Source organism: Colletotrichum phormii (genome assembly GCF_030913505.1).
Source record: "Colletotrichum phormii strain CBS 102054 chromosome Unknown BDP81scaffold_5, whole genome shotgun sequence".
Classification (NCBI taxonomy): domain Eukaryota; kingdom Fungi; phylum Ascomycota; class Sordariomycetes; order Glomerellales; family Glomerellaceae; genus Colletotrichum; species Colletotrichum phormii.
This window is the reverse complement of record NW_026851447.1, coordinates 1219532-1247197: the sequence shown is the minus strand read 5'-3', so window position 1 is coordinate 1247197 and position 27666 is coordinate 1219532. Positions and strand designations below refer to the sequence as shown.

Genomic DNA, 27666 nt, shown 5'->3' with positions numbered 1-27666 from the left:
TTTTCGGGTGGGTGGATTGTGGAGAGACCCGGGCAAGTGTGCCACCCGACCTTACCTTTACCTTACCTTCCTCAGCACCAACTCCCGTCCTGCAGAATCAGATCTTCCTCACCACCTCCCGTCGTCGTCTCGTCTTATCCGAATCAGCAATTGTCTTCACTGCACTGCACTGCACTGCCTTGACAGGACGTTGCGTGGTGGCCGATGTGGACTCCAATGCTTTCCACTCTTACCCTTGCCTGACCTTCCCCGGCACTGGACTGACGACCTCAATCGTCTTGCATCCGCTTTTTGTTGTGCTGCGCCGCGTCGTTCCTTAACTCGCCTCACCTGGCCATCCCAAGAGGCATTCCGAGCCACACCCACACCCGACTCGTACCTCATCTTCACCACCACGTCACCTTCACTCTTGTCCATATCATTTTTTCCCCATCGTCATTCTGTCGCCTTTATTCCCAGCTTGTCTCCCCCTCTTCTTTCCCCTCCTTCCCCTCCTACCAGCCCGCCTCCGACTTGAACACGAATCATGAATGGGGACCTCAGTCTATCGAGGGCCCTCGGGGGACTACGAATAGCCAATCCAGATGACGCCGATGCCTCTCCAAGCGACCCTCAAGACGCCGACACCCCATCATCGACCGAACAGCAACCAGACCATGACCATAAACGTCAGCAGCAGTATCAACTTGATGCTCATACCCGTCTAGCGCCCCTCGACGACCCGACCACACAGCCATCCACGAGTCCGTTCGGGTCTGCTCCCACGTCAGACAACTTACTGTCTCCTATATCCCACACACAATCCTCCGAGGGGCCGTCACCCGCTTACGATGGCTCACCAAGCCATGCCGAACCCCGCCGAACGAGCCCCAGTGCGGCAATGCGAGCAGACGTCTACAGACAGCCCGTCTCCCCATACTCCGAACTCGATAGAGCTCCAGGGAACCGATCTTCCGTATCACCAACGGCGCGGCCTGTATCCGCACTATATAGCCATCAGCCCGTGGCAACCGAGGAAGGACACCCGCTTCATCAACCGCAAGCCCACAGCGACCGGTCGCGGCATTCTGCCTACGGATTGCTCGCACGGCAAGACTCGAACCACGCCCAGGGCTACCCAAGCAGCTCAACACCAACGAGGGAGCCGAGCTACAGGGCGCCAGCCAATCCAGCTCGTCAATCCCAGCTGCCTCCTGGCTCCGGATCCTTGCCCCCACGGAGGAGCTCGAAAGGCATGGGTGGTGGATATGTTTCGGCAACAGCAGCGCCAGTAGGCCCGCAAGATCCTTATGGCCCAGAGGCACCGCTACCAACCAGCAGCGAAGAGTGGAAGGACCGCGGTGCCGCTGTAGGCGTGCGCAGGGAAACAGATTCGAACGGCAAGACAGTTATTCGACATGTCAAAAAGGGAGTTAGAGACTTCGCCTTTGGCCGCGTGCTCGGAGAGGGGTCGTACAGTACGGTCTATCTAGCCACTGATCGACAAACTCTCAAGGAGTACGCCATCAAAGTCCTTGAGAAGAAGCACATCATCAAGGAGAAGAAGATCAAGTACGTCAACATTGAGAAGAACACCTTGAACCGCCTTACCGAGCACCCGGGAATCGTACGCCTTTACTACACGTTCCAGGACGAAATGTCTCTGTACTACGTTCTTGACCTTTGCAACGGCGGCGAACTGCTTGGAGTATTGAAGAAGACTGGCTCCTTTGATCTGGAGTGTACGAGGTTCTACAGCGCCCAAATACTGGACGCCATCGACTACATGCATTCAAGAGGAGTCATCCACCGCGATCTCAAACCAGAGAATGTCCTCTTGGACGACCACATGCATGTGAAGATTACAGATTTCGGCACGGCCAAGCTACTCAAAGACCCGAGAGAGGCGCAGAACGCCGGCGAAAGCGCGCGGGGATTGCCAGAGAGTGCTCGCAGCGAGGCAGAAGACGACAATCGGGCGGCTTCATTCGTGGGTACCGCCGAGTATGTCAGCCCCGAACTCCTGACCAGCAAGAACGCCTGCAAAGCGAGCGATCTATGGGCTTTTGGATGCATAGTATACCAGCTATTAGCAGGTCGTCCGCCTTTCAAGGCCGCAACGGAATATCTCACCTTTCAGAAGATTGTCAACCTGGAGTACGACTTTCCTACCGGCTTTCCACCAGCAGCACGTGATTTAGTGGAGCGATGCTTGGTTCTTGACCCAGCGCGTCGTCTCACTGTCGAGCACATCAAAAACCACGAGTTCTTCGACGGGCAGCCATTTGGCAAAGGCCTATGGAGGACCAAAGCCCCACGGCTTCGACCTTACAACCCTACGCCGCAGGATCCGACTGTGATTCAACTTAATGGCGTGAGCAACAGTCCGAACCCTCCTGCACCGCCCAGGAGCTCCCAGCCGCAAAGTTCGGCCCTGAATGGCAGTGCTCGGCCGGCCAGAATCATCACAGAGCATCCTCCCCCAACCCAGCTGGATATTGAGTGGTCTCCAGTCTTAACGAAGAATAACGAGAGGATTCTCAAACTTGGCGACCTGATGGTTGTCTCGAGCCCCCTGCCGAGTGGCCACGGTAAAGGCGGTGAGCACGCCGAGGGACACAAGAAATTATCGAGGTTCTTTGGCGGAAGTACAACTAAGAAGAGACAGAGGTTGGTAATGGTAACGTCGAGCGGTCGCATACTGCTGGCACCGGCCGGTGGAGAAGAGAAGCGTGCCAAGCAAGAGATTTCACTACTTGCACCCGAATGCACCTGGAGGACGCAGCTTGACGTAAAGGGGCAGACTATATGGTGTGTCGATGCAGTAAGTATCCTGGACAAGAAGTCTCGCCGCTCATCTAAAATCCGACAGGGCGGCGTCCACTACACATTTGAGGAGCCTAAGGGGAGCTCTAGCTCTTCAGAGAACGGCACCACGGCCAGCGACTGGATAGAGTCCCTGGAGAGAGCCAAGGAATTGGCCTTGTCTCAAAATCTCTCGGGCTCTTATGCCGGCGACAACGGTTTCGATATGTCGTCCACAGTGTCGAGCCCGGCCAGCACTCTGGGTGGACGGGGCGTTTACCCTGACAGCTTCAGCGTCAGCGACCGCTCCGGTCGGAACCATCTCAGCAAAAGCCAGGCCAGTCTGGACGATGCAGCTTCGACCACCAAGCGAAACCGATTTAGCAAAAGACAGTCCAAGAATGGCCTCGGCCAACAATTCTGATTAGCACGAGGCTTACGACGACTGGAGCTATAGGGCCATCACGAATCCTAAGGAGAGTGGGGGTTTAGACGAAAATCGCGGCTCTCTGATAGAGAGTGAGCGCGAGAAACTTATTAGAAGTTTGTAATGCAACGAAATATGGTTCGGGAGGAAGCATTCGGGAGCGCGGCGTATCATCGGCTATGCACTCTTCGACAACTTGACCCCTTTGGCAGGGAAGTTTTGCAGCTTTACACTCGATGGAAGCATTCATAAGGTGGGGATTGAGTTCTTCGCTGCCTCGCTGGGGGTTTTTAGGGGTTTAATAGGTCCTCGGAGAAAATAGACCCACGGGATTTGAGAAGCATCATTATGCGTGTGCTCTTCTCAATGTCTAATGACCTTGACGCAAACAGAGTGATGGATATTACTGCCTCACGCAGGTGAGCGTAAGGAAGCGGATTTGACTTAAGTAGTAGACCAATCGGTATCAGCCCCAGACCTTATTGACGGTTATCCTAGAAAGCCACATTTGAAGCCAGCAGTGCAGTGAGTATTAGTATAAGGTACATACCTGTGGCTTATAAGAGAGATGGAAGGTGACGGGAGGCATTCGTTGTTACGACATGAATACAGACAGTCTTATTGTGATTGTCCTTTTTGCGTGAGCGTTTTTGACATGGTAGTGCGGTATGGGCTGTTAGTACCAGATGTCCTTCTGCTGGAGCGGCTCGGACAACACTCAGGTAATGTGGGGCCAGTACAGGGGCTGCTGCAGCTGCTGGCCAATTATGACGGGCATAGATGCTGCCTTGCGCCTGACCCTGCGCCTTCGCCGCCCGTCGTTCACTCATGCACACGCGCGTTTGAGAACCGACGCGACCTCTCACATTTGGCAGCATCATCTTTGATTTTCGTTTCTCAGTGGGAAAAAAATCTGGTTGTTTCTTGCTTTGCGCGCATCTTATCAAAAGACATCGTCGAAGATGCAGCCCCAGTACCGCCAATACGCCGCCCATGCTGGCGCACCACAGGTTCCCCAGCGGGCTCCACATGCCCCAAATCAACGGAGAGGCGGCATCGGTATGCCCGTTCCTTCTTTACCTTAGCCTTTTGAGACCTCGGACACCTTTTTCCCCTTGCTCTACTGTTGCGCGACAAGTCCCAAAGTGCTCGACACGACGACAGTTGTGCTAACAATGCCGCCCAAAGGTCCCATCATGCCTCCGGCCCACCATGGTCAAGCAGCCATGAACCAGGCCGCCATGGCGCAGCACCATCCTCCAGGCCAGGCCCTCACGAGCGAGCTTGCCAAGCGTCGCAGCCGAAAGCCGACCGACAAGACATTGCCTGACGGTGTCGACGAATGCATCACGGATACCGAGGTCGCTCAGAGATACAAGGATTTGCGCGACTTTGAGCGTCGCCTGGACGCAGCAATGACGCGCAAGCGACTCGACATTGTCGAGACAGTTGGTCGAAACGCAAAGGTTAGTCACTAGACGCGATGCGACTCGACTGGGAGCCATTGACTCCTCTCCCGGCTCCGCGCGACAGCATTGCTAATTCTCGCATTACAGCACTACAAAACTCTTCGCATCTGGATCAGCAACACCGTCGAGGATCAGGCATGGCAAGGAAGTGGTCTCAGCGTCGATAGCTTCGACTTCACCCCCAGCGCCGAGCCTTCTTACAGGGTCAAGATCGAGGGACGACTACTCGAGGACGGACTGGACGACGCGTCAGGGGAGACTGACCAGAAGACGGATTCTGCACAGGAGGACGGCACGGCTGGTTCAAGGAGACAAAGTTCTGCACCCGCGAGCCAGAAACATCGGCTTTCGCATTTCTTCAAAGCGCTGAACGTTGATTTCGACCGTACCCGCTCGAGGGCTGCATCCGACCAGACCGTGGAGTGGAAGAAGCCTGCTTCGCAAAGCGCAGCGGCAAGTGCAGACTTCGACGAGTTCACCTTCAAGCGGAGCGGGGACGAGAATATGAACATCACTATCAATTTCCACCGCCAGGAGGATCCTGAGCGATATCTGCTCAGCCCTGAGCTGGCCGATGTCGTGGATATGACTGAGGCTTCCCGTCAAGAGGTCGTCCTCGCTATTTGGGAGTACATCAAAATGATGGGTCTCCAGGAAGACGAGGAGAAGCGCAACTTCCGTTGTGATGAGCTCCTTAAAAAGGTTTGTTGTAACCTCAACCCAGGAACAATGTTCGGCGTCTAACCTATTGTCTAGATTGTCAACGGCAGCGATACTGGAATCATTCCTAACTTGAATGATTACATCCAGCCGCATCTGCAGCCTCTGCCACCAGTCAGCTTACCATACACCGTACGGGTTGATGAGGATTTCCACAGAGACGCTCAGCCCACCATCTACGATGTGCGTGTGGCGGTAGATGATCCCTTGCGGGCCAAGCTGGTGCCTTTTGTTACCACTCCTGCGTATGCAAGCGCCCTCAAGGAGGTTGTTGCCATGGACGAACAGCTAGCTACGCTGATCGCAGCCGTCGCGAGCTCCAAGGCGAAGCACTCATTCTTCACATCAATGAGTCAAGACCCCACCAACTTTGTGAGGAATTGGATGAGTTCACAGAAGCGGGATCTTGAGATCATCATGGGTGAAGCAACAAGAGGAGGCGGCGAGGATGCCACGGGCGACGACTGGCGACGAGGCGGCAAGGATAGCGTTTGGACGACATCCAACGCGCGCGAAAGCGTCAGCGTCATGCTGGCCAAGCAAGCTCCTCAAGCGTCTAGGTGATGCAACGTGATGGTTTGCGCGTGTTGGATTATTCTCAATTGTGCGGGGCGTTCTCTCCCCCCATATGGACTCTGGCTGAAAAAGAGGGGCGTCAAGGGTTGAGGCTGGCTTGTAATGGTATGCGATATCATACTGTATTGTTTTCAAAGTGTAATGGATTACCGGCCTTAGTGGGAATGGATGAACGAAGATTGACCAAGTCTACCTAGACTTCGAACGCCGTCCGTTGCGTGACATCAATGGAGGGGCCCGGCGGCGATAGTGCTAAAATCCGCTGCGGAGGTTTCCCCGCAAACGACACCTACCGGCCCCGTGGCGGCGTCCGGTGGCCAACGTGCTCATGAAGCAGATATATATCAATGACCTACAAATTACTTTCTGAGCCGGCTATGAGAGGATAACCTTGACTGCGCTTCTTCACATACAACGTGTTAACATCAAATATTCTCAAGATTAAGCAATGGCATCCATCTTTGTCCCCGGTAATACGGCCGTCATCACCGGCGGTGCATCTGGCATCGGGTTGGCCATCGCCAAGAAGTGCATCGGTCATGGAATGAAGGTTCTCGTAGTTGATCGAGATGCCAAACTTCTTCAGGCGACAAAGGAAACCCTCGGGGAGTCCTCCGCCACATTCGAGTTGGATGTGAGCCTCCTTCAGGATTGGGAGAAGCTCAAGACGGAAGTGAATACGTCCCTTGGAGGTACGATCTCCTTTTCCTCCATTTACCTGTCTCAGTCGTCACCACGTCTCTCGCGAGCTGCTACATAATATGTGCTAATTGCTACTATAGGACGCATCGATCTGTTGGTTCTCAACGCCGGCATCGGTGGCAAGTCAACATGGCTGGAAGCAGAGAGCTTCCGCAGGATCTTGGACACCAACTTATACGGCGTCATCAACGGAATCAGCAGCCTGCTACCCCTCGTCGGCAGTGGACAGTCTTCCAAGTCGGCCATTGTCATCACGGGCTCCAAGCAAGGTATCACAAACCCGCCGGGAAACCCAGCCTACAATGCCAGCAAGGCGGCTGTCAAGTCCCTAGCAGAGCACCTGTCGTTCGACTTGAGAGATACGGCCACATCTGTGCACCTCCTAGTGCCGGGCTGGACGTTCACAGGCCTCGCAGGTGCTGCCCCGGGCAGGGAGAAGCCGGCGGCTGCCTGGACACCGGAGGAAGTGGCCGACTATATGGAGAAGAAGATGACGGAAGGGCTATTCCACATTCTCTGCCCCGACAACGAGGTAACCGAAGAGATGGACCGCAAGAGGATGATGTGGAGTGTCGGGGATATCGTCGAAGGTCGCCCACCCCTAAGTAGGTGGCGTGATGACTACAAGGATAAGGCACAGGCATGGATGGCCAAGCAGTAGTACAGCAAGCTTAGTGTCATTGAATGGAACACTTTATCTGTGATCAAAGCAGAAAGAAGAAGCCGCTTCTCGCTATCGTTTGTCGATCGATGAAGAGCAATACATTCACGAAGGACCTAATGCCTGATGTCTTCCTTGTCTTTGGAAACCCCACCTCAAACGCCGCGCAAATGCAGATCCCAACGTTGCATCTCCCAACCCTTCCATCCCACTGCTAATAACAACCCAACGACGAATGCAATGTAGGCCCGTTCAATGAGGAGGACTCGGTAACGCAAGTCATATGCCTACTGCATTACAATTAGGCCCTGAGGCAATATGACCCGTTTGCCTGGCGTCGACCTAACCACCGCCTGGCATGCCATGTCTCTGAGGCGGCACTGGGTTCGATGGCATATTCCTGATCTGCTTGATCAAGAATTCCCTCTCGTCGATGAATTGCTCGTCATCAGTTCTATCCTCCAAGAAGTGAGAAAGGAATGTAAGCAATTTTTCCCGGTTCATGAGCAATATCTTTTGGACCGCAATGGATTTATGGGGGTTGGCCACAAAGACCTTGAAGACATGAAAGCCCTCGTACTGCACCATCTTGCGATCATCTCTCAAAAGATTCATGCAGATCTTGAGGTGCTCTCCACGGTCAACATAAGCTGTCATGACGCTATAATTCGACCGGTCCAGCAAGACTTCACCCAAAAGCTTGATGGACTGTCGCTTGGTAACATAGCTGTTTGACTGCACAAGTATGTTGTTGTACTTGTCGAAGAATAGGTCAAAGTTTACAGAGAGGTATCTCGGCACCAGCTCCTTGTGTTTTGTGAGAAGTTCCTGCAAGATGTGATTGTTAGCGACGCGGTTTTGAACTCCTTTAACCCCTGGAAGCAAGGGAGTTTACCCTGAATGTGGTGAAGGCGTCCGCGGCTACTTCAAAGGAGCTCTTGTCGACCCAGTCAAAAAATCTCCAGAAGACGCCCTCGCCGCTCTGTCGACGGTCCCTGTCAATCAAGTTGATGCCCTTGTTGCTGGACCCAGACTCCTCATTGTCGTCGTAGAGAATGATGGCGGCAGCAGCCTCTGACTTGAGAACTTCTCGAAGTACAGAGCCGGCAGGCGTTGCACTCTCTTTGTGTTCGTAGCCGCGGCACAGTTCGAGGAGGACTTGTGGGCGATTGTTGACGACATAAGACAGGGCTAGAGGATCGCTTTTCGGAGACGCTGTAGGCGGGCGGAAGCGGAAAACGTAGGAGAAAATAACCTGTGTATCTTTTCTGGACTCGAAGGGCAGACGCCATAGGTTCACTGCCAGCAAGTAGAGCAGGTCTTCTTCAATCAAGCCAGTGACCAGTTGGTATATCTGTTCCGGGCTACTATCGGACTCTGACTTGAAGTTAACGGCAGGTTTTGAGAGAGGCTGCAGGTGAGACTTGTACCATGGGTTCCTTGTAAGATAAACTTCATCTGGTTTAGGACTTTTGCAAGCTCCTCGGCCTGTAATAGGTATGGACGTTAGAGGTCGAGCAAGTACTAGGCAGAGATGAAGGGTGTAACCAACCTTGGCGGCGCCATTTGGACCTTCGAGCTTCGTTACGTGGTCTCTGGCTTGTTTGGGTAGGTCAACGGCAGGCCTTGTCCGAGCCCGGCCGAAGAGAAATGACATGGCGAAGGTGGTGGGCTGGGCCAAGTAATGGATCTTTCGTGGTGGCTGCCGGGCGACTTGATTGTAAGGCCACAAATAGGTGTCTTTTCCGATCTCGATTATGATGAGCGTGCAGGCAGAAGCTGATCGCGACTACAGGCAGCTCCTGAGACGGGGTCGCTGGCGATGGTCGGTAGCTGATACCGAGGGGGCGGTGGGCTGAGATTCAAGCCGTTCGATGTGGGACAGCCTAGCCGGGCTTCGTCGACGGAGGTTGTATGTTTTGCGGCGATGGGTGGTCTGTTGGAGACGAGGCGAAGAGCGCAATTTGAGTGAGGGAGGCAGAGAGGAGACAGGCCGATGGGGGATGTTGGGCCGAGTCTGGGTCGGGGTCTTGTTTACGTTACTACACGGTGAACGACGATCCCGCCGGGAAAGACTTGAGAACTGGAGGCGTTGCTCTTGTGATGAATGTGGTTGCTTGGGTGCTGGGGGACTGCAGGGCACCTTCCACTGAGATCGCACGTTGCTCCGCCTCCTAGGTGCCTTAAGGTAAGGCAAGGCTCCTTGGTTACTTCCGTTGGGTACCTTACGGTCTTGGGGCAGGCCTAGCAGCACGCCCGTACGGTCAACCTACCTACCTAGAAGGTACCTAAGGTCTGTGTATGAATGGACCACCTCAGTCAAGCAGTGCTTGGGCACTCCTCCTCATTCCTTACCTACCTTAGCACGCCCAGGTACCTTAGAGATGTAGGTACTCTCAAAGTATTCTAGGTTCCTCTGTGCGGAGTGTTCGTACGAATACCTAGGTACGTGGTACCTTATTGGTAGTACTCACCCAAGTGTCCATGCTGAGATGACTAAGGTAAGGGAAGGTGAGTGAGTGCCGGGAGTCTGAAATGACTTGGTCGATTGCCCCGCGCTCGATAAGTCAATTGAGAAAAAATTACCCCACTGACTCACTTCTCCCACTGTACCCCTCCAACCCCCAAGTCGCCGACGTACTCACAGATCCATATCCTCAGCATCTTGGGTTTTGACTCACATGACCCATTGACGCTTTTTCGTGGTCTTCCTACGAATTTGCCGTATTTCGAGGTTTTGGCTTCGTTCATCTCCAGAACCTGCGCAGCTCCCTCCTCCCCTACTTGACGAAACACCGGCCGACCAAATCCACTACTGTTTTTGGTGTGACAATATCTGGTTCGGCAGAGCCGCAAACCGCAACCAGGCTACGTTCCCTTACGCGGTTCTTGACTCCGACTCTGTCGCCTTTCGCCCAACATCATGTCTATCGACTTCCCCAAGGAGGAGGAGGCTGTCCTCCAGAGATGGCGTGAGATCAAAGCATTCGAGCGTCAGGTAAGCCGTATCTCCTTTGGCTCCAGACGCAGCAGTCGCACTCTCTGCTTGCGTTGATGCCATTTCGTGTTTGTTTGTTCCCATACTGACATTCATCGCACGCGCAGCTCGAGTTGACACAGGGAAAACCCCTTTACACCTTTTACGATGGCCCTCCCTTCGCCACCGGTCTTCCTCACTATGGCCACTTGCTGGCCTCCACCATCAAGGACATTATCCCGAGATATTGGTCCATGAAGGGCTTCCACGTCGAAAGGCGCTTCGGCTGGGACACCCATGGACTACCCATCGAGCACGAGATTGATAAGAAGTTGGGCATCTCTGGAAAGGCTGCTGTCATGAAGTTGGGACTGAAGAACTACAATGCTGAATGCCGATCTATTGTCATGCGCTACAGCCAAGAGTGGCGCCATACTGTAGAGAGACTCGGCCGTTGGATCGACTTTGACAACGACTACAAGGTAAGATCACGCACCATTTAACCTTGCTCACTGATAATTACTAACACCCGTTACCTGAAGACCATGGATCCTACTTTTATGGAGTCCGAATGGTGGGTATTCAAGCAGCTGTTCGACAAAGGCGCTGTCTACCAGGGCCATCGTGTCATGCCTTACTCAACAGCCCTGACCACAGCATTGAGCAACTTCGAGGCCAACCAGAACTATCAGGATGTCAGCGACCCTGCGATCGTCATCTCCTTCCCCCTGATCGAAGACCCCGAGACCCACCTGCTGGCATGGACGACGACTCCGTGGACCTTGCCTTCGCATCTCGGCCTGGCCACACACCCTGATCTCGAATACATCAAGATTCTCGACGAGAAGTCAGGCAAGAAGTACATTCTTCTCGAGAAACTTCTTGGCACTCTGTACAAGGATGTGAAGAAGGCCAAATTCAAGATTCTTGAAAAGATCAGCGGCAAGGCCATGCTTGGCTGGAAGTACGAGCCCCCTTTCAACTACTTCTACGAAGAGTACAAGGACGTTGCCTTCAGGGTACTGAACGCCACCTACATTACTGATGACAGTGGTACCGGCATCGTCCACCAGGCGCCCGCTTTCGGTGAGGATGATTACAATGTCGCCGTTGCAGCTGGCATTGTCACTGAGAACAGGGCGCCTCCTGACCCTATTGACGATAGCGGTCACTTCACCAGCCGCGTCTCTGATTTCGCCGGTATGCACGTCAAGGAGGCCGACAAGCACATCATCAAGCACCTGAAGGGCACTGGGAAGATTGTGGTCGACTCCACGCTGAAGCACTCATATCCCATGTGCTACCGTTCCGACACCCCTCTTATTTACCGCGCGGTCCCCTCGTGGTTCGTCCGCATTCCCGAGATCATCCCTCAGATGCTGGATAACATCAAAGGCTCTCATTGGGTGCCCTCTTTTGTCAAGGAGAGGCGGTTCGCCAGCTGGATCGAGAACGCCCGTGACTGGAACGTCTCACGAAACCGTTACTGGGGTACTCCTATCCCACTATGGGTCAGCGATGACTTGGAAGAGCGAGTGTGTATCGGCAGTGTGCAGGAGTTGCGTGACCTGAGTGGTTACACTGGAGACTTGTCTGATCTTCACCGAGATAGCATCGACCATATTACGATCCCTAGCAAAATGGGCAAGGGTACTCTGAGACGCATCGAGGAAGTGTTCGACTGCTGGTTTGAATCTGGCAGTATGCCATACGCCAGCCAGCACTATCCCTTCGAGAACGTTGAAAAGTTCGAGAAGTCGTTCCCTGGTGACTTCATCGCCGAAGGCTTGGATCAGACTAGAGGATGGTTCTACACCCTGCTTGTCCTCGGCACGCATCTCTTCGGTAAGATTCCGTTCCAGAACTGCGTCGTCAACGGCATAGTTCTGGCCGAGGACGGAAAGAAGATGTCGAAGCGCCTCAAGAACTACCCAGTCCCTGATTTGGTCATGGACAAGTACGGTTCCGACGCCCTCCGTCTCTATCTCATCAACTCGCCTGTCGTGCGTGCTGAACCACTGAGATTCAAGGAGTCTGGCGTCAAGGAGGTCGTACAAAAGGTCCTGCTACCTCTCTGGAACAGTTACAAATTCTTTGAAGGCCAGGTGACGCTGCTCAAGAAGGTCGAGGGCATCGATTACACTTGGAGCCCAAAGGCCCTGTCGAGTAACGAGAATGTGATGGATCGGTGGATCCTGGCTAGTTGTCAGAGCTTGCTGCAATTCGTTAACCAGGAGATGAGCGGTACGTTGAGATTATTACACCTTTCTTCATGAGCCTCGCTAACGCGCCTTTCCTACCAGCCTACCGACTCTACACTGTCGTTCCGCGTCTGCTCGGGCTTATTGAAAACACCACAAACTGGTACATCAAGCTCAACCGAAGACGTCTCAAGGGTGAGAATGGAGTCGAGGACACCCAGCATGCGCTCAACACCCTCTTCGAGGTCATCTTCACGCTATGCCGCGGCCTTGCTCCCTTCACTCCCTTCATCACCGACACCATTTACCAGAAGCTCCGCCCCTTCATCCCCAAGGAGGCCGAGGCAGAAGACGCGCGCAGTGTCCACTTCTTGCCGTTCCCTGAGGTGCGCCAGGAGTTGTTCGATGAGGTTGTCGAGCGCAGAGTCGGCAGAATGCAGAGGGTTATTGATCTGGTCAGAGTGTCTCGCGAGAGAAGAGCGGTCGGTCTCAAGACCCCGTTGAAGACGCTCGTGGTCATTCATCGCGACCCCCAGTATCTCGAAGATCTCGAATCCCTCTCATCATACATCAAGGAGGAGATGAACGTCAGAGATCTGGTCCTCACATCCGACGAGGCCAAGTACAACGTCCAGTATAGCGTTACTGCCGACTGGCCGGTGCTAGGCAAGAAGCTCAAGAAGGACATGGCGCGCGTCAAGAAGGCGCTCCCGACGCTCAGCAGCGACGCTGTCAAGGAATACTCGGAGAAGAAGGTGATTCTTGTTGATGGAATCAAGCTGGAGGAAGGGGATCTTGTTGTGAGAAGAGGCTTGAAGGAGGATGAGTCCTCGAAGAATCTGGAGACGAACTCGGACAATGACGTTCTCACCATCCTGGATGCGGAGCTTCATGTGGAACTGGCACACGAGGGTCTTGCAAGAGAGATTATCAATCGCGTACAGCGTCTCAGAAAGAAGGCCAAGCTGCAGCCGACGGATGACATCAAGATGGAATACAAGGTCATTAGCGACCCTGACAACATTGGCCTCGAAGAAGTGTTTGTCTCACAGACCAAGGTCATTGAGAAGGCACTCCGTAGACCGGTGGACAAGCACGAAGTTACCAAGGTGGAAGGCGAGGTGCCGAGCGGAGAGGAGAAGGGAGTGATTGCAGAAGAGGAGCAAGAAGTGCAGCATGCGACGTTCTTGCTCCGCCTGCTCGAGCTTTAGATGATAGGTCTGCAGTGAGTGCAGCTCTACCTTAGGTAGCTTATATTACTGGTGCATGAGTAGATGAAAGTGACGAAGACTAGGAAGTCAAAAGAAAAAAAGTGAATTCATCACAACAAGATTCGAGAGATTAAGATATTGGTATATTATGCTTCTTCCATGATTATTTTGCCTTGCGGGCAGCGACCTTTTGATGGAAAACTCGAGCGTTAGTGACGTAGTAGACTCGGTAAAGGCAGAGGTAGGAAGGGGCATAGTGGTGAGATATACAAGATAGCAATCCTTCAGTCTGAGAAACTCCTTCAAACACTTATCCTTGTGGACAGAGTTGTAGTCGGCAAGGATGCATTTGCCGTACATGGAGGTCTAGAACTTGGTCAGTACGTTTTCGCGGTGTGAAATTGCCGTAGCTAGACCGAGTGCCACGACTGAATGACTGACCTCTGCTGTACATTGGCCAACTGCGGCTGCAAACTTCTGGATGGGCCGTGTGCGAACCATGGCAGCTGCTTGAGATGGGCCTCGGGTAAAGGGAGGTAGAAGCACAATGCAAGATGTGATTGTTGCGCAACTAATTGAATTTCGTCGTCACAATGGCGGCCAAAGCTACCTTACTCATCAAACACTGACAATCGTCGAGGTAAGGATTCTTAGATGGTGGTGGGTGTGCTACCTTAGGTACTGGCCTTCCTACTCCAGTTGCCTCCATTGGAGCAATGCGTTCTTAATGTGTTTGCTCATTGAATAAGAGGTATGTATTCAAGCCAAGGAGGCTCGGTTATCTACATAAGCTACCTTACCTTGAGATAGAGTGCCAATGCCTAAGGTAACAGATAGGTAAAGTTAAGGTGAGGTACCTTGCCCAGGGTACCTTACGGAGCACAAATCTAATCAGCTGTGGCGGGGGACAGGAGCAGCACAGGGCACAAGCTCTGGGCTCCAGTGGCACACCATGGACGAGTTCGAGCAAACTGACCTATCGGCAATGCGTCGCGACACCAGGATCAATGGCAGCCCAGCCAACAATAACGTACCCACAGCGGCTACCTTGGTCGGCGCACTGCTCCGCCATAGGACGCGAAATAAACAGACGGGAAGAGAGAAAAGAATAGGAAGAGAAAATAAAGACGGGGTTGGGAGTGGCCATGGCTTGACCACCTGCTGATACTTGCAAACATATGTGTCTGGTCAAGACTGCTGCAACTGGAAGAAGCAGCTGACGGTTCACAATATACCTTACCTACCTATTGTGACACCCGGCCTTGTTCCCGTCAACTTCGATTTTGGGAATCATCCATCGTCGCCTTCGCCAGCCAATTGCTACCTCGTACCTTAGCCTCCTTCGCGCCTGACCCGCAGCGCGCGGTGGACATGGCAGCGCCACGACCTACTTATCGCCATCATTCCGATTTGCGACTCTTGCGACGCGACTAGACACCCGCTACCTAAGCAATCACCGCTGCAAAACGTGAAGCTCTTTCAATCCCCTCCGATATCCGCTGTCAACAGTACATTTTGTCGCGATCAAATGTATCCAGCATTCTTGCCCAACCGTACACCATCACCGGAAACAAATCTGGCTCCTTAGCATTACGAAGGCAAGCTTCAATCGTCCTCGACTATCGCTACCACTGTCATCATCTACTACCACCACCACCGCCACAAACTCTTCCACGGCCATTCTATTATGCTCCCAGCCTGGCGCCAGTTCACATGCCGTCGCTGCCGCATCGCCCAGTGCTGGCCCCCCGTGACGGCATATCTAGCTTTGTGTCTGTCCAAAGCTCGGATTCCTATTACAGCGACCACGGTAAGTGCAGCTCCAAGTGCGCCTGCACAGCATCATCGCCTACACCCACCATCCCTACGATCGCGAAGTGCACTCGTCTGATGACTTTTACCAGAAATCGCCATACTACACCATGTCGTCACGGCAGCCCAACAGAACCTCGAACTCCTTCCCGAGGGAGAGCGACTGGCAACAAATGCCTTATTCCAGGCCTATGACGCCGTACTCCCGGTCTTCGGCATTGATCCGGAAGAGGAAAACCACATCTCGCGCCTCGTATTCCGCGTCGGCGGCGAACGCGGCGAAGGATCACTTCAGGAGAAGCTTCACGCCGTCTTGTCAAGAATGGGCATTGGCCTTGAATTCGGAAGCGACGGGTCCAGGGTACTATCAGACAACGGTGACGGCGACGAAAACGAAGACGGAGCCGAATATGAAGAGGCTTCTTTGCCACAGCCTGCGCCTACGGACACCGACCGGAACTCTGACACGTCCGAAGACGAGTCTTCCAACGAGGTCGAGCTTGCACCGCGAGACCAATACGCGCCTCTCCAACATTCGCAAGCGCAAGCACCACACCACTTGGACGATGATGAATCTCCCCCAAGGCTGACGCGCATTGGCCTGGTATCAAACCACTTAGATCTGAAGTCTATCAACCATACCAAACCGCCATACCACAGCTATACACCCTCAACGGCTGGAAACACAGAACAAAGCCGCCAAAGCCGGCAGTCCATATCTGGCACCATTGTGCAACGTGGCGCCAGCGACACCACGGTTCAGCCCATCGAGGCGTCCCATATTCACCCTGTGAATGAGACTGAGGCGACCGCTCTACCCATACGGACAAAACCCGTACGAAAGGTGAATTGGCTGCTTCCGCCTGATACTACCAGCATCAGCGCGGGCACCAGTGCCGGTGCCACTGCCCCAGAACCAGTTCGAAATGGAACCAGGGTTTCTGAGGTCACGGAAGACCATGTTGCCCATGGTACTGAGACACACGATTCTGGTGAGCACGAGCTCAGTGCTCAGGAGCCTCCAGTACATGTGCCTGTTGTGCATGAATCTACAGTCCAGGGGATTGCCGCTCATCAATCACACAGGCAACAGCAACTAGTCGAAGAACTCTCTAAAGGCAGGATTGAAGGTGCTGAAGCAGAGCGAGTGGTTGACGACGGAATCAATGAAGACCCTGACGATGAAGCAAGATACGCGCTATTGGAATGGAAATCGACCAAGGTGAAGGGGTACTTATTGCTCCTCAGAGGATTGTCACACTGGAAACAACACGCTCTCGACAAGCTCGAACGAATGGCCGTAGCCAGGAGACACATCTTGCGGATGCGTCACTTTGACCCGTGGGAACTGGTGACGGCCGAAACTAGGATCCGGGGTCGTCGCGTGTTTACTTCCCGTCTGATGGCCTCATGGCTCAGGCGCGCCGGTGATGACTTAGCTACAGAAGATGCCGCCTTAGTCCACGCCCAACGGAATACGGTCCAGAACGCCCTCAAACAATGGTCGACCTCCTGCCTAACCCCGACGGAACCTCATCATCCGCCGCGCACTGTGTCCATCTATTTGCGACAATGGTATTCGGCTTGTTCATCTTTACAAGGCCTAGGGTCACACATGGAGGATTTGTATGAAGAATATGGGAGATTTCGGGTGTTGAAGACATGGTCCTACCAGGCAACGTCTCACCTGAGAGATGTTGCGGCATTCCGCAGATACCATGCCGTCCAGGGCCCCCTATACCAGTGGCATCTTGACTCAAGGGTGGAGGTTTTCAAGTCCAAGATGGAAATCAAGCTCGTTCGCAGCTGCTTGTCAAGGTGGCAAAGCGCGTGTAGAGCGCCACCGACATTTGGGCAGAGCAACGCCTTTAGCCGCGGGATTGCTGTAGATTATGTGTCTGGCATTGCCTTGCCTAGACCGCGGCGAGGTGCGAGTTCCCTTATGGCCATATCAGATCGCCTGCTGAAGACCAAAGTTCTTGGCAATTGGCAACGACAAGCTTCAATAGTCGCCAAGACGAGCACGAGATCGCGTCGGTTTGCAGCGCATCAAGGAGCGCAAAAGGCATTGGAAATGTGGCATATCGACGTCGGTGAGAAAATAGACCTCCAGAAGTGGGTGCAGCGCGGTTGTTTCTACATTAGTGCCACACATACACTCAAGACATGGCGATCCAGATCGGCTTGGAGGTCAGGGACTCGAAAATCTTACGCCCGATGCAGGCAGCACGTCAAGGCTACCTTCACGAAGGGCTATCTCAATCTGTGGAAGACAGCTACTCGTACCCACGGAAACTTGGGCTGGAAAGCAGACCAGCACCACATTGTGGTGGAACATGATCGTCTTGTTCACATGTTGAAATTGTGGCGAGACGAGAGTAGCCGCGACTGGGGCACGGGTAAACTTTTGACTGCTGCATGGGTGGACGAATGGCACGGCATGTCCCAAGATCTCGCAGTCAAAGAGGACCGCGTCAACCAGGCTTGGTCAGTGAACCTGAAGTCACGCTGGTGGAGCCAGTGGCAATCATCCTTACTGCAATTGAAGAGCCGAGAATACGTGGCATTGGACGTTAGGGAGAGGAACAGCAAGAAGGCTGTACGACGTCTTCTGCTACATTGGAAGGGGGACAGGAATTTGAACATATCTCACCAGTCAACGACACTCAGAGCTAGTCTCGGCAGCTCAAGGAGAGGAGCTGGCTTCGTGGCCGGTCGCACCTCGCTGCCACTCTCGAGAGCAGTTCACGAACGACCTAGTGGACCAAGTCTTAGGGGTTCCAGGATCCAAGAAGTTGAGCCAACGGCCGACGACGATGATCACGACGGAACCGGGTCAGGACCCGATGCTGATGGAGTTGTGGCGGATACGCCGACCCGGTGGACGGGTATGGCTTCTTCTGTGAGGCTTCCGTCCATGACACCTTTTGCTCCCCTCCCAACGCCATTCGAACGAGAGCTCCGAGAACGGTACAACCGAAGCGTGCCTGCAGCTGCGACTGGCCAAATGAGCAGCCTCTCCTTCGCACAGGCGCAAAGGCTCTCTGTAGCCGGGACACGGCGAGGAGCTAAGGAGAATACAGCGGATGTTGGCAGAGGTGGTTGATGGGACTTGGGCGGAGGTGCAAGATGACCCTTGATGAGAACAGGTGATATGCTATGGTCATGTGGATATTATTCATGTGTTTGGAAACCTTTACCCAGTATACCCAGACTAGGTAGTTTTGTATGACAAAGAAAGCCTTTTGGCAAGAGCTGTAAACTAGTGTTTGTTCTTGGAGTAATTACTTGGTGCAACAGATGCGCAACATCATCAGCTTAAAGTAAGGTGATGTATTCGTGTCAAAGGTGCCTAGAAAAGTAGGCAAGAGGGCGACTTGCCGCCCATTTCCCTCTATTTCTCCTGTTTACATAATCAAGGTACGATCACTGATATTATTCCGATTATTGCTATTGCTGTTATTCTTCTATTCTCTATATATACCGTATGAATAGCCCTTTGGAAGGCGTAGGAAAGTGCTTATAGTAATGGTAGTGGTAATAAGCAGACAGCTAGTCCTGCGCTGACCGGCATCCTATTTTGTCTTGGTAGGTAATTACCTTATCTACCTAGGTAGGCAGGCACTTGCTAGGGTGCTTTATCTTATCAGTTAGGTCGTTGGCTTTCCTTGCGGAGTACCTACCTTACGGATACCTTAAGGTACCTTCAAATGCCTACAGATGCGACCGGGACGTACCGACTCCGCACCCCTAGTCACCTTAGGGGGGTCCATGAACCTGGCGACGCCGCCACGCTGCGACGGGACACTTGCTGCAGTGCGCAGCGCGCATACCTACGGTGTTAGTACGGATTCGTAACCTACCCGGCACGCCTGGGTACCTTACCTGAGGTACCTTAGCATGGTCCAAGTTTAAGCTCCTCAGAACACTCGCATTGATCGAACTCGGTCTATGACAGAGCTCAACTCGCACCTCAAATCACACGAGGAGCCTTTGGAAAGACCTCCCACGTCTCAATTCCTCACCAAAGCCCGACCCGCGATACTCGACAGCGATCGACCAAGGAGACCCGGCAATACGTCCGCCTAAGCAATGCTGCTGTGGCTTTCTTGTTAGTAGGATGAGAGCAGTCCTCCCAGGTAGGCCGAGGTCTGGGCTTCAAGCTCTTGCGACGGGCTTCTGGGACTCGAGGCACTTCAATGTGAGCAACTTGACCACACTCCGATGCCCTCACATCATCATTGCTGCCACGGTGCTGACTTTTGGTCCATTCAGGTCTACATAACCGGCAGCGCGTTCACTATCCTTGGTGATGCCGACACCATCCTTCAGACAGTATACGACGATGATCCGAGCCACTTGCAGGCCGTGGCCTTCGACGAATCCTCTGGCAAGGTTGCGACCTGCACCGAATCCGTCATTAGAGTGTATAAACCTTTTGGGCAGACCGAAAATGCGCTGAAGGTGAGTTCGTTCTCTATACCAACGCGACACTGCCTTCGCCCCTGGAGTCCATCTCCCCTTCTGTCACCCATTCCGCACCTGTCGCCCATACTAGTTTACGAACAAAAGCTGACGACATTCCTATGTATCAGTGGGGTCTGCAATCATCGTACCCAGTGCCCGACCATCAAAATGCTGCCAAGGGGATTTCTCTAAGCTGGGGCGGCAACGAGGAGCTCCTAGTTGCCCACTCTGCTCTATACTTATACTCAACCGTCAACGAGCCGGAACAGCTATGGAATAAACCTCTTCCGAATTCTGTGAAACTGGCAGAGATATCGTATGATTCAGCATACATAGCATGCGTAGGCGCGCACGATTGTCTCGTCAAAGTCTGGCGCCGCTTGACATATGGTGCTGAAGATGTGCGCTTCGACCTGGCCTACCTACGCCACCCAGACCTAGTAACGAGCCTGCGTTGGCGGAAACCGCTGCATACCGATCAAACTGTTGAAAACGTTCTTTTTACAACGTGCGCCGATAATATTGTCCGAGTATGGACCGGCACTGATACGCATGCCTTTCGACACATGAACCTCTGGGGGTCCGTCGACTTGGCTTCATCCTTCCGAAATCCTAATCTTGGTTCCACCACGCCTACAGCACCGCTCGTCACCTTCGTCATTGATGGAAGAGAGGTGTCTGCTGCTACAGAACTGGCCGTCCAGCGGTGTTCTGTGAAGGAAGAACCACGAGATGCCGCTCTCGAAAGTCTCATTTCCCTTGCCAACAATAGCGCCGAGCTCTGTGTTGCCTCTGACGCCACTGGAAACATGATGGTATTTGCTTTCGAGGACGTGGGCTCCAAAACGAGAAAGTCACAGGCTGCTATCAAAGTGACAAGCTTTAGGTCACACGCGCTGAATTTCAGGTCTGATCAGTATGTCAACATACAGAGCTATTGCGACCGAGCCACCGGGCGACTGCATGTACTTGTTCACGACTTTGACGGTCAGATCCAAGTTTACGACGCCGACTTGGTAGATTTCCTAGGCTCAAAGAACAAGTCAAGCCGTCTTGCTCGGCGCTGTATCTGGGCCGGCCATTCAGCGCCTATTCAGAAAATGGTTCGAAATTTCAGTGGTCGAGCTGTTGTATCTCGAACCGAGGGAGGCGAAAGCATTGTCTGGACGCATTCCGAAACCAGTCAGACCAGTTTGTCACGCCAGAGTGTCATCCAGGGAAACGCTCATATCCATCGAATATGTGTGTTGCGCAAAGGCCGTTTTGTCATATTCCTGGAGCACAAGAAAATATCTCTGTGGGATTGTCGGCACCAGAAAGCAATACTACTCGCGAGTCAATCGTACGAGATCTCAGGCAAACCATTGTGCTTGTTGATTCTGCCTCGGCATCGAGTCGAGGAGTATGCCGTTGCTCACATTGCAACTGTCACATCCGAGGAGGAAGGGCTTGTTTGGGAAGTCAACTTACCTCGATACTCCAGTCAAGGTGCCGATGGACATGCTAATGGCCAAGAGGAGACCTCGATCAGCGAGTTTTGCAGATTCAAACTGAAAGACGCCGAAGGGATCGCATATATGCTCCCCGTCGACCCGGCGGGATCTACGCCCGCCACGTCTGGCTTTCTCGATGTGTTTGCCAGGGACATTGCCGTGTCGTATACCCACGCAGGTCGGGTAGACTTCTGGACAGCGAGGGTCGGTAACACGGGCAAAAGTGTCGGATGGCTCTCGACCTCCTCAGCAGAGACAGGCCTTGTTGAGCCGGCTCTTGTCAGTGGCAGCACTCTTAAAAAAGCTGCAATTGTTGATTCCGCAAGGTCTCAGCTGTTTATTTGGGATATCGGTGGCGCTCGACTTGAGTTTACGCAGGACTATGGAAGACACAACACAATCCAAGACCTCGACTGGACCTCGACGCCAGATTCACAGTCTATCCTCGCCGTTGGCTTCCAGTCGAAAGTAGTCCTGCTCTGCCAGATGCGATTTGATTACTTGAACAAGGGTCCGGCCTGGGCAGCAGTTCGGGAGATCAGTATTCGCGAATTCACTCCTCACCCAATAGGAGATTCGACCTGGCTGGGCGATGGACATCTCGTCATCGGTTCAGGTAACCAAATGTTCGTCCATGGGAGGGAGTATGATCTATCCGGCTCTTTGATCAACAGCCTGCAGCTGCCGCACCGGAAGAACGGCGTCTGGGATCTTTTTGACGCCGTTCAGAGGTTCAATGGCCCTTTGCCGGTTTTCCACCCTCAGTTCTTGAGCCAATGTATCCTTGCAGGGAAGAGCACCATAGTCCGAACGATTGTCATGTCACTGCACAAAACTCTCAAGTTCCTCATTGCAGGTGAGACGGTCGATGACTACCTGGGACTCGAACCAGCGGTTTTCTACTCATCTGGGGTAAGGCGTTTGGTCATTACATTGACTGTCACTTGGACCAAAGGCGGAACGGAGGCTAACTTAGTTACTAGGCCTCGCCGATGCAAGCATCTGGGTCCCAGGTAGGGTCTCACTTCAGCCTACAAGTATCTGCCGACGAGACAGACGAGTTAGAGGAGCCCTTCAGCGAAGAAACTGCACTTGCTATTAATGAGCGTCTCACCAAAGTTGGCCTCCAACAGCTGTCAGGTCATGAGCAAATACAGCTGGCCGATATCGTTGAATGCGTTGGGCTTGTCGAGAAACAGCGCAGATCTCTGGACGAGAATGGCGCGCGGTTCATGCTCTTCTTCCGCCAGCACGGGCTTCGCAAGGGCCGGACAAGTGAAATCCAGATGTCCTGGCGAGAGATCAACTGGGCCTACCACTCAACCAGCCAGGATATTCTTACTGATTTCGTCTCCAAACAATGCCACGGTGCACTACGCTGGGAAGATGCGCGGGAGAGCGGCATGTTCATGTGGCTCACCGATCGGAACGCCTTGGTACACAAGCCCTATTTGCACCGTCGAGCAGTATGTATAAGCTAACGATGAGTGTAGCTTGCACAATTCGAAATCGTTGCGCGTAATGAGTACACCAAGAGCGAGATGAAGAATCCAGTCGACTGTAGCATTTACTACCTGGCTCTCAAGAAAAAGACAGTCCTTCAGGGACTCTGGCGAATGGCTCACTGGAATAGAGAGCAGAAGGCAACGCAGAAGTTGCTGTCCAACAACTTTGAAGACCCGAAATGGAGGACAACGGCGTTGAAGAACGCTTACGCGCTGCTAAGCAAGCGACGCTTTGGTGAGTCGTGAAGTGTAACAGTGAATTTCGAGGGCTAACATGCGGGCACACAGAATACGCCGCAGCGTTTTTCTTACTTGCGGATCACTTGCAAGATGCTGTTAACGTCTGTTTGAATCAACTCAAGGATCTTCAGCTTGCAGTGGCGATCGCGCGTGTCTACGAAGGAGACCAAGGCCTGGTGCTAAAGAGGCTTTTGGAAGAAGAGGTACTAGCTGTGGCCGCCAAGGAGGGCAACCGCTGGCTGGCATCCTGGGCCTTCTGGATGCTGAATCGTAAGGATATGGCGGTCCGGGCCCTGATTGTAAGTCTTGCTACACGGCTCTCGAATAACCTGCGGTTTTCTACTGTTACCTAACGCATGCTTGGTGTTGTAGTCGCCGGTTTACACCCTGGTTGAGACGCCGTGCTCTCCAAACATGCAATCGAAATTGTTCCTCACGGACGACCCGGCGTTGGTGGTGTTGTACTCACAGCTACGGCAGAAAACACTCCAGACTCTTCGCGGAGCCTCGAAGGTTACACCACGCGTCGAATGGGAATTCGTCCTCCATAGTGCCAAGCTCTATGACCGAATGGGTTGCGATCTTCTCGGACTAGACCTAGGTATTTCCCCCGCAATGGTGTGCGTACGATTTAATGAAGTTAACATGACAACAGTCCGCAACTGGGAGTTTCTGAAGCCGGCCCCGCCTGTCACGAATGGATTGGGCGGTGAGGTCAACCCGCTGAAGCTACTGCGCCGACGCAGCTCGCTTGTAGTTGCAGATCTGCCGGTGTCAAAGCTTCATTCCGAGATGAGATCAAGCGGGCAGGGAAAACAGTCAACTCCAACCGTTTTCCAGGAACCGAACTCAAGCTCGCTGCTTGACAGTTTTGGGTTCTGAATTCAAAAGCACAAAGGGGGGCCACCTCCTTCTTGAAAACAATAAGACAGGATGTACAATACACCACCATTATCTCGTTATATATGAATGTATGCGACGGGAGATGTTCGCCTCAAGACGTCAGAGGTGTTAAGATTCACACTTTGAAAATGAGGACTTGGCGATGCTCTCAGAGAACAAGTGATTGCTTACTAAGCAGCATCACTTGGTTTATCCAGTCCGAGCACGTCATTTCCAATTGTTGCCGAACTCCGTCCGGATCGGCACCGGGACTGGTTTAGTGCCTTTTGCTGGCTGGCTGTTTGATGTCCACTGGCTGCAAGGGCGAGTCGCGCGGCCCCCGATCCGATGTGAATGGAAACATTGTCATTAGGTAGCTCTTCTTCGTGCAGGGGGAACTGGAAGATAAGGATTCAATTACGGATCCCATATCTCGACTTCATGCAGCGGTGAGGGGGAGCGTCGCCTGTATTCGTATGCTTGCTGCCTTATGTAATTGATCACCAGCCTCTCTGTTGTCTCATTGCGCGCGAAGTTCCCTTTCTACCTCCGGGTGAGCGAAAGAAAGTTGGAACAACAACCAACGCCACCTTCGAGTTCATCCTCACCCTTGGTCAATATTGCACGGCCTGCGGCTCTAGTCCTTTACAGGCATTCCCATGCACACATCCGCCGGACCAGTAGCGATACAAACGCCAGGTTGGTCAGCACGCTTTTGACGCGCATAGTAGCGAGGTTGTAAAACGCCTTCTAATACTCGCTTCTGGACACTCTGGTCGACCTTCTCGCGTTGCAGCACTGCCCAGCAAGGGTTTACGACATTGACCATGGCGCCTGATCGGGGATATCGCGACGATGTCGATGACGGCGCTCACGATACTGTTAGCAGCAGTAACCACACCCCAATCACGCATGATTCTTACCCCGAGAATGCTCCCGAGCCAGGGCCTGTCATCCACGGCCGCAGCTTCACCTTTCGCGGTGTTGCCGTGGGCCTGCTGGTCGGCTTGGTCATTTGCTTCTCCAACATGTATTTTGGCCTACAGACGGGTTGGGTGAGCACCATGACCATGCCGGCTAGCTTGATGGGTTTCGGTATATTCAAGGCCATGTCTAGGCACCTGCGCCTTCCATTCAGTCCTGTTGAGAATGTTCTCGTGCAGACCGTGGCTGGAAGTATGGCCATCATGCCACTTGGCTGCGGATTTGTCGGTGTGGTATGTCTCCCGTATCCCAGGCATTGTTACTTCTCTCCGCAACTTGATGCGATGAAACAGACGAGGCCCATAGGTGACACGTAACTTATTCTTTTTTAGATTCCCGCCATGAACTATCTCTTGGCTCCCGAGGAACAGGGACCTCTCAATATCCCCTTGTGGAAGTTGATCATATGGTCTCTCGGTCTTTGTTATTTTGGTGTCGTCTTTGCTGTCCCTCTGTGAGTTGGCCGCAGAAAACTTGCTCACCAAGCTTCAGTCTAACCTCCAATACCAGTCGGCGACAAGTCATCATCCGAGAAAGGCTTCGTTTCCCTAGCGGATTTAGTACTGCTGTTCTCATCGGGGTCCTCCATGGCCAGACGCGGAAGGCCGGTCCTGACGCCGTATCGGGCGGCTTCGCGAGTCTCGTACCGGATCAAGATTCGAAGCCGGATTTGACACTGGAGTCTAGCCGTAACCACAACATTACGGATCCCGAGAATGCCAATTCCGAGATGCCCGAGAGTGGCTCCCAGGACGACTGGGCTCAGAATGTGAGGCTACTGCTGATATGCTTTGGGGTCTCGGGCTTGTACACTTTGTCGTCCTACTTTTTGCCTGCATTGCGAAGCATTCCCATATTTGGTACCAATGCCGCAGGCATTTGGCTTTGGACGCTGAACCCGAGCCCGGCCTACATTGGCCAGGGCATCATCATGGGCCCTGAGACGACTTTGCACATGCTGCTAGGTGCTGCGATAGGATGGGGTGTCCTCTCTCCGCTTGCCAAGTATCGGGGTTGGGCACCCGGTTCCATCGACGACTGGGAAACGGGCAGCAAGGGCTGGATTGTTTGGGTCTCCCTAGCTATTATGCTTGCCGATGCCATTGTCAGCCTCAGTTACATTGCTTTCCGTCCCTTGGCCCAGCATGTCGCCAATGAAGGTATGAAGGGCATATGGCAGCAAATTGTGCTAGGCTGGCAGAAGATTTTTGGATCCAGCCGTCATTCCACCCGGACGTATACTGCTCTGAACACAGATGAGGATGGAGAGGTCACAAGTACCTCCCGGCTCTTGTCTGATGAGTCGCGATCCTCTGTGGTTCGTCGTGGGTTTTCGACATCGAGTGTAAGCGATACTCGTGCCGACGAAGTAGACGCACCGGAAGACCAGCAAATCGACAACAAGCTTGTTGCCGTGGGGCTGGTTCTATCCATTCTCCTCTGCATCACCACTGTCCACATCGTCTTCGGCGACCTGGTTCCTCTCTACGCCACTATTGTTGCCGTGCTGATGGCTCTCCTACTCAGCATTATGGGTGTTCGAGCACTGGGTGAGACGGACTTGAACCCCGTATCCGGCATCAGCAAGCTTGCGCAGCTATTCTTCGCCCTAATCATTCCCCAGTCACACAAGTCCAGTGTGCTTATAAACTTAGTTGCGGGTGCAGTGGTAAGTGCTCAAGTAACCTCCAACTTTGGTAATTGGGCAATCGCTAATTGAATTTCCTAGTCCGAGGCCGTATGTAACTTTGTGCTACGTTACTAACTTGACTGGAATGGATGCTGACTTGCCGAACCTAGGGAGCTCTTCAAGCGGGTGATTTGATGCAGGATCTCAAGACAGGCCATCTTTTAGGAGCCGCGCCCAAAGCCCAATTCTGGGGCCAAGTGATTGGAGCAACAGCGGGTGCTGTGGTCAGTGCCTTTGTGTACCAGCTCTACACGGCGTAGGTTACGATGCCAACCCTAGTTATTGTCCAGAGACTGATCGACCTTGTTCAGAGTGTACACGATTCCGGGAGATCTCTTCCAGGTTCCAACGGGATACGTATGGATCTTCACAGCCAGGCTGGTGACGGGCAAGGGCTTACCGCCCATGGCGCGCGAGTGGGCAATCGGCTTTGGCATCATATTTGCTTTCACGACTATTGCCAGGACCTTGGTAACGGGCAAGGCTTGGCGTTCCCTTGTGCCGGGAGGTATTGCCGTGGCGGTCGGTATGTGTCACTTGGAAATATTGATCTCCCCTGATCGAGAACAGGGGCAAGGCTGACCCAGAGGCGATAGGAATGTACAACGTCCCATCATTCACCCTGGCTAGAACTGTTGGCGGCCTGCTAAGCTGGTACTGGGTCTCTAGGCGAGGCGAGTCGAGCACGCCATTGATTGTGCTGGCATCAGTGAGTACTTGAAGGTGTCCACACGCGACCAGAAATGGTAGCTGACGCAAGCTGTGTTCTAGGGCTTCATACTCGGTGAAGGATTTCTGAGCATCGTGAATCTCATTTTGCAAAGCATTGGTGTCCCTCATTACTAGAAGCATAGGCACGAGATGA

General features: G+C 53.2%; 9 protein-coding genes across 9 annotated transcripts; 7 read left to right on the top strand and 2 right to left on the bottom strand.

Moving 5' to 3' along the window:
- Positions 1-423: 423 nt before the first annotated feature.
- BDP81DRAFT_180366 (kinase-like domain-containing protein) lies at positions 424-3240 on the top strand. The gene is made up of 2 exons (XM_060582272.1): positions 424-2803; positions 2852-3240. The coding sequence occupies exons 1-2, from the start codon at positions 527-529 to the stop codon at positions 3206-3208; spliced, it is 2634 nt and encodes an 877-aa protein (XP_060448220.1). The 5' UTR covers positions 424-526; the 3' UTR covers positions 3209-3240.
- A 1167-nt stretch (positions 3241-4407) lies between these two features.
- Positions 4408-5964, top strand: BDP81DRAFT_313848 (SWIB/MDM2 domain-containing protein; the record flags this gene model as incomplete). The annotated part of the gene is made up of 3 exons (XM_060583935.1): positions 4408-4677; positions 4768-5382; positions 5437-5964. 3 exons carry the CDS (start codon positions 4408-4410, stop codon positions 5962-5964), a joined length of 1413 nt encoding a protein of 470 aa, XP_060448219.1.
- A 460-nt stretch (positions 5965-6424) lies between these two features.
- Positions 6425-7339, top strand: BDP81DRAFT_447267 (short-chain dehydrogenase/reductase; the record flags this gene model as incomplete). Its single annotated transcript, XM_060592163.1, has 2 exons — positions 6425-6668; positions 6759-7339. The coding sequence occupies 2 exons, from the start codon at positions 6425-6427 to the stop codon at positions 7337-7339; spliced, it is 825 nt and encodes a 274-aa protein (XP_060448218.1).
- Positions 7340-7484: 145 nt separating this feature from the next.
- On the bottom strand, positions 7485-9104 carry BDP81DRAFT_180332 (Mo25-like protein). Its single transcript, XM_060582271.1, has 4 exons — positions 8892-9104; positions 8770-8827; positions 8235-8716; positions 7485-8167 (listed from the first exon to the last, which is right to left on the bottom strand). The coding sequence occupies exons 1-4, from the start codon at positions 8994-8996 to the stop codon at positions 7682-7684; spliced, it is 1131 nt and encodes a 376-aa protein (XP_060448217.1). The 5' UTR covers positions 8997-9104; the 3' UTR covers positions 7485-7681.
- An 829-nt stretch (positions 9105-9933) lies between these two features.
- BDP81DRAFT_512696 (isoleucyl-tRNA synthetase) lies at positions 9934-13728 on the top strand (the record flags this gene model as incomplete). The annotated part of the gene is made up of 4 exons (XM_060595801.1): positions 9934-10337; positions 10445-10798; positions 10859-12560; positions 12620-13728. Exons 1-4 carry the CDS (start codon positions 10263-10265, stop codon positions 13726-13728), a joined length of 3240 nt encoding a protein of 1079 aa, XP_060448216.1. The 5' UTR covers positions 9934-10262.
- A 43-nt stretch (positions 13729-13771) lies between these two features.
- Positions 13772-14395, bottom strand: BDP81DRAFT_180328 (uncharacterized protein). The gene is made up of 2 exons (XM_060582270.1): positions 14170-14395; positions 13772-14094 (listed from the first exon to the last, which is right to left on the bottom strand). Exons 1-2 carry the CDS (start codon positions 14227-14229, stop codon positions 13816-13818), a joined length of 339 nt encoding a protein of 112 aa, XP_060448215.1. The 5' UTR covers positions 14230-14395; the 3' UTR covers positions 13772-13815.
- A 1046-nt stretch (positions 14396-15441) lies between these two features.
- BDP81DRAFT_313052 (Sfi1 spindle body protein-domain-containing protein) lies at positions 15442-18646 on the top strand (the record flags this gene model as incomplete). Its single annotated transcript, XM_060583862.1, has 2 exons — positions 15442-15538; positions 15633-18646. 2 exons carry the CDS (start codon positions 15442-15444, stop codon positions 18644-18646), a joined length of 3111 nt encoding a protein of 1036 aa, XP_060448214.1.
- Positions 18647-19362: 716 nt separating this feature from the next.
- BDP81DRAFT_421495 (WD repeat domain-containing protein) lies at positions 19363-24277 on the top strand. The gene is made up of 8 exons (XM_060589918.1): positions 19363-19741; positions 19816-20004; positions 20136-22412; positions 22484-22936; positions 22994-23240; positions 23294-23544; positions 23618-23846; positions 23901-24277. Exons 1-8 carry the CDS (start codon positions 19661-19663, stop codon positions 24125-24127), a joined length of 3954 nt encoding a protein of 1317 aa, XP_060448213.1. The 5' UTR covers positions 19363-19660; the 3' UTR covers positions 24128-24277.
- A 677-nt stretch (positions 24278-24954) lies between these two features.
- BDP81DRAFT_391689 (OPT oligopeptide transporter) lies at positions 24955-27647 on the top strand (the record flags this gene model as incomplete). The annotated part of the gene is made up of 8 exons (XM_060587577.1): positions 24955-25344; positions 25444-25565; positions 25622-26780; positions 26841-26849; positions 26912-27057; positions 27113-27327; positions 27398-27510; positions 27573-27647. 8 exons carry the CDS (start codon positions 24955-24957, stop codon positions 27645-27647), a joined length of 2229 nt encoding a protein of 742 aa, XP_060448212.1.
- Between the last annotated feature and the right edge of the window lie 19 nt (positions 27648-27666).